Raw genomic sequence first — 5,652 nt, forward strand, 5'->3', positions numbered from 1 at the left:
AAAACACTGATTTTCACTTTTTTAGAAATGTATATAAAATATCTCACAAAGCTATCTGACAATATTCATGATATCTCCTGAGTACTCCGAGAGAGTCTGCCCATCAAACATACATCTGATCTGGGTAGCTTTGTCAATATTCAGGGTGCGGGCTTATCCAGAGTTCAATCAGATGTAGATAAACTAACACAGCACAAACAACAGGCAACACAACCGCTGGAACAGGTATTTTCCTGAATGAAAAGTATATATATGGTGTCCCGTTTTACCACTTCCCTCATCGAGGGGACTTTACTGTAGAGGGCACTGAAAAACATGTGGAAGTGTCAAGAGGGGAGAAATTATTCTCTGTACATCTCCATAGTGAAGTAACTTCCCCAATTACTCTTCACCATCTCATCTATTTTCTTCACCAGCTCCACAACTTGAGTGTAGTCACTGCTCTTGTTGTTGAACCCATGGTATCGTCCACCACAGCTGTCAATCACTTTCTTCAGGTTGGGATGAGCAGATCTCACATATTCATCAATAGTCTGACCCACCAGATCATCACCGCGAGTGAACAGGACAATCGTATAGTCTGCAGCTTTTTCCCCAAAGATCTCCTGTAGGGCTCTGACTGCGTTCTGTTCCTCCCTAGTGAACCTGCCCACCTGAACCACCAGCAGAAACACATGGGGTCCTGGAGACGAGTACTTAATGCATTTCACTATCTCTTCTTTTACATCTGCATTTCTACCTGTGTCTAGAATACCAGGTGTGTCAATCACTTCAATACATCTTGGACTACTAGTACTTCCTCTTGAACAAGTCGAGTTTAGAGAGGTATGAGATGGAAAAACTGCTCTCCCCAGTATGGTGTTTCCCACAGCACTCTTTCCCGCTCCAGTCTTCCCAATCAGCACGATTCTCAGGGGTTCACCTATGAGACAATCATAGCAATCAGGAATATATATATTCAGGAGTCGGTTATGATTTTTCTCTTAGCGGTGTAATGGTATGGTATGGCCACGCGGTGGCAATCTGAATAGTTTAGGTTCAAATGTATGACAACCAAGGAAGAACAATACAGGCAGTCTCTCTCTGAGTGCTTTCCTAGTTGTCAAATGTAATCCAATATTCAATTTATACAAATATACTGTATGTATATGTAAAACAGAAAATATTCCATATTTTAGACATCAGATGAATTAGCCTTACAAAGCTCATCACATGGTCAGATTTTGGCATTAACATATTTTTAAAAAAAAATGTATGTTACAATGAACCATCAATATAATCAATGAATAGCAATTGATACCGTCAGGAATAGATCGCGAGGCACCCATTTTCTCTCTGTGTCAGATGAATGCCAGTGTGCAGAGAGGAGAAAAACCTGTGGTTTCCATTAATGTAGTCTCAAAATGCCCCGCCTACTTCCTCAACAGTATAAACTCCAGTAGAGTACGGCAGTACTGTACCTCTGAGCTGCAGCCTAGAACACAGTGACACACTTGGGCTAGGACAGCATAATGTAAAAATGTAAGTTTGCATACAGATAATAGTGTTATCATCTTTCACGATTAACCATTTTATTTGCAGAGTTAAATTAATCAGTTAATTTGGAGAGTACATTTTGTCTAATTCTAGCAAGTTTGAACTGTGTGTGTTCTTGTCCATGTATAACATAGTGAGTTGCCAGAAATGCATGTTCAATAAATTAATTCAAGCTGTCAGGATCATTTTGTAACTTGTGGCATCGCTTTAGTTTTCTTTTATTTTCTAACACGTTGTGTATATTTAACTAAAATGTAATTAAAAACTAAATCTGTTTTGAATTATTACCTCCACAAAGGAGGTTATGTTTTCATCAGGGTTTGTTTGTCTGTTTGTTAGAAAGATAACTCAAAAAGTTATGGATGGATTTCAATTAAATATTCAGGGAAGATATGGAAGTCACCGTTATCACAGTGCACAAGCTTAACACTAAAAGCGCCAAGCGCTGGTCATTTGACCGCTGACGCGTATTACTAGAAGCGCCGTGTAGGTTTGACCTAGATATACCTAGAACTCTTTTGACCGCAGTGATTACAAAAAATATAGCCGCAAGCGGCGATGGCGGGCCCGAGCACCTGCGGTGCGGACCCGTGACATTTGCGGAATCTAGCGAAGCAACACGTACTTGTTGGTGGGCATGTGCATGAGCAACACACATGCCCACCAAATTTGGCTAATTTTCATCAATGTATGTGTCAACCACAACAGACAACAAGCTAGGTGGCGCTATAGAGTCCCAAAGCCACACCCAAGGCCAGAGCTCTGTCTATGACTAGTGGCAGGAATAACACACAAGTGTACCTAATTGTCATGAATGTATGTGTCAAGAATAACAGACAATGTGCTAAGTGCAAAGTCCCTAAGCCACACCCTAGGCCAGAGCTCTGTTTTTGACTTGCGGCAGTAATAACACGCAAGCTCACCAAAATTTGATTCCTTTTCGTGAATGTATATGTAAACCACAACAGGTAACACACTAGGTGGCGCTATAAAGTCCCTAAGCCACACCCTCGGCCAGAGCTCTGTCTCTGAATAGCTATAGCAAAACACATGCCCACCAAATTTTGCTAATTTTCGTGAATGTACGTGTCAACCATAGAGATGCACCGATTGCAAGTTTTTGGCCGATTCCGATTTCCGATTTTTCATCGAGTTTGACCGGCCGATACCGATTTTAGCCGATTCCGATTTAATTTCTTCTAACCACTTTACAGCACAAACAAAGAGTTATTTTCTAGCCTATATTTTTTTTAATACAACATGTTAGAAATGTAATCAACTTATCAATGGCTGGTAGAAAAATGTGAATAGACAGATTCTTCTTCAAGTCTTCTTCAGCTGCAGTAATCCCAGTGTGGGACATTCATTTCACACATTTAGAAATGCACTAGGAACACTATTTATTTTCTTCTCACATCCATATGCAATATCCAACTGTAAATATCTTCAGAATACTGATAACTGAAGTTAGTGCTACATAGGCTGAGATGTTGGAAAAAAAACAACAAAAAAAAATATTTTGAGAAGCCTTGAAACACAGCAAATGACTTACATTCTCAGTCCACACTCTTCTTTGAACTTTCGCGATTGCTTGCGGATACTAAGGAAGTGTCCATATTTGGATGGCATAACGTCATGCAGGAGCTTTCCAACGACACCACGCATGATATGTTTTGTATGACGGTCGCGGTAGTTTATGACACGTTAGAATGCTAACTTTTGGCGAATTTAGAAGAAATATACAGGCGTGATCAGACAAAAGGTAATGAAATAAACCTCTAAATGTGTAAATCGGACTTAGTTGTTGTAGTAGTGTGAAAGAATACATGATAAGTTGGCAAACCGAAGCAAAACTATGTTTATTCCTGCCGTGCTATGTCGCTGCTTATTGATAGCGCTTGTGGTTCAGCTGTGGGCACGCAATTAGCGGCAAAGACGGGCTTTGATGAGCACTGTAACCTGAAGTGACAGCTTAGTATAGTAAATTCCACGCAATATGGCAAAGCACAGCGTTCGCTGCATAGAAAAACTCAGTATTAGCGCTTTATCCAGCCCTGACTGTTGGCCTAGCTTCATCAAACTTTGCAAACTCAGCTGTGTGAGTGTGATGTTGTTACAAGTACGTGCGAGTGCATTTGACCGGCATAAAATCGGCATGTCTCAGACTGACCGGCCGGTCGCCGGTCGTGGCCGATCACGTGAAAATCGGCCGACTCCAATCGGCGGCCGATCGATCGGTGCATCTCTAGTCAACCACAACAGACAATGTGCTAGGTGGCGCTATAGAGTCCCTAAGCCACACCCGAGGCCAGAGCTCTGTCTTTGACTAGCAACAGCAATAACACACAAGCCCACCAAATTTGGTTCATTTTTGTGAATGTTTGTCTCACCTACAACAAACAACGCTCTAGGTGGCGCTATAGAGTCCCGAAGCCACACCTTAAGCCAGAGCTCTGTCTCTGACTACCGATAGCAATAACACACAAGCCCACCAAATTTGGTTAATTTTCGTGGATGTATGTGTCAACCACAACAGACAATGCACTAGGTGGCGCTATAGAGTCCCTACGCCACACCCTAGGCCAAAGCTCTGTCTCTGACTAGCCATAGCAATAACACACAAGTCTTCCAAATTTGGTTCATTTTCGTGAATGTTTGTGTCAACCACAACAGATAACGTGCAGCTACATGCCGCTATAGAGTCCCAAAGCCACACCTTAGGCCAGAGCTCTGTCTCTGACTACCAGAAGCAATTCCACATGTAGCTGCCAAATTACATCCAATTCATAACCTTTTTTATGCCTATAACACCAACTTCCTGTTTCTTAATAAAACGCCATAATTCAAACCTTCGCCATTTCGATATACTTTTGAAATTCAAAAATCTGGTCGCAATTCCTCTTGGGCAACCCCTCAAGATCATTTTAGTGCTTATATGACATGATTTTGATAAACCGTCTAGGAGAAGTATTTCAAAATACGTGATGTGCAAAAATCATAATCATAATCATAACTCAAATTCTTCTAAGATTCACTTTATAGTTTAAATGGGAAACTTGTTCAGAATAATACAACACACATGTCCACCAAATTTAGTTCATTTCCATAAATGTATGTGTCAACCACAACAGACAGTGCGGTAGGTGGCGCTATAGAGTCCCTGAGCCACACCCTAGGCCAGAGGTCTGTCTCTCAGTAGAGGCATCAATTCTACAGGTAGCTGCCAAATTTCAAGAGTTTTAGAGCATGCCAAGTAGGTGAAAAAGGGCAAAAAAGATAACAGTAAGAGGATTAAAGGTATACTATTCAGGATTGGCGATTTCATTGTCGGTTTCGCTTTCACTTTTCATTTTCGCTCGTTTTATGCTTGCATATTTCTCTGCAGAGCTTCCCCTACAGCTTTAGCGTGTATATTTGACAAAACTCCTCAATCAGTCATTCTGCCGTGCCTTTTCATGAGACTTTACATGACACTTCCTGGAGTAGAGCATGGGTGCGTGCAAGTGTGGTTTTACCGCTACAGACCACTAGAGCGGCCAAAAAAACACCGTTCGACCGGTAATGACTCATTTAATCATATATAACAGTATGGAACGAATTGATTAACTGAAAAACGTTGCATAGTATACCTTTAAAGTAGAAATATAGCCGCAAGCGGCAATGGCGGGCCCGAGCACCTGCGGTGCGGACCCGTGACATTTGCGGAATCTAACAAAGCAACACGTACTTATTGGTGGGCATGTGCATGAGCAACACACATGCCCACCAAATTTGGTTAATTTTCATCAATGTATGTGTCAACCACAACAGAAAACAAGCTAGGTGGCGCTATAGAGTCACAAAGCCACACCCGAGGCCAGAGCTCTGTCTTTATCTAGCGGCAGCAATAACACTCAAGCCCACCAAATGTGGTTCATTTTTGTGAATGTTTGTGTCAACCACAACAAACAATGCTCTAGGTGGCGCTATAGAGGCCCTAAGTCAGACCTTTGGCCAGAGCTCTGTCTCTGACTAGCAATAGGAATAACACACAAGCCCATCAAATTTGGTTAATTTTCGTGAATGTACGTGTCAACCACAACAGGCAATGTGCTAGGTGGTGCTATAGAGTCCCTA

The 5,652-nt window shown here is 41.7% G+C and overlaps 1 protein-coding gene across 1 annotated transcript in view; it reads right to left on the reverse strand.

Annotated features, from left to right (window-relative positions):
* The window catches only part of LOC134069179 (GTPase IMAP family member 4-like), a 1,613-nt gene extending 258 nt beyond the window's left edge, over window positions 1-1,355 (reverse strand). Inside the window, exons 1-2 of the mRNA XM_062525065.1 lie at window positions 1,301-1,355; window positions 1-922 (exon numbers count right to left, since the gene is read on the reverse strand). The exon at window positions 1-922 is cut by the window's left edge and continues 258 nt beyond it. Coding sequence (XP_062381049.1) covers window positions 342-922; window positions 1,301-1,328 — 609 coding nt within the window. The 5' untranslated portion in view covers window positions 1,329-1,355 and the 3' untranslated portion in view covers window positions 1-341. The remainder of the gene's footprint in view (window positions 923-1,300) is intronic.
* Between the last annotated feature and the right edge of the window lie 4,297 nt (window positions 1,356-5,652).

This window comes from Sardina pilchardus, chromosome 21 (genome assembly GCF_963854185.1).
Source record: "Sardina pilchardus chromosome 21, fSarPil1.1, whole genome shotgun sequence".
NCBI lineage: Eukaryota > Metazoa > Chordata > Actinopteri > Clupeiformes > Clupeidae > Sardina > Sardina pilchardus.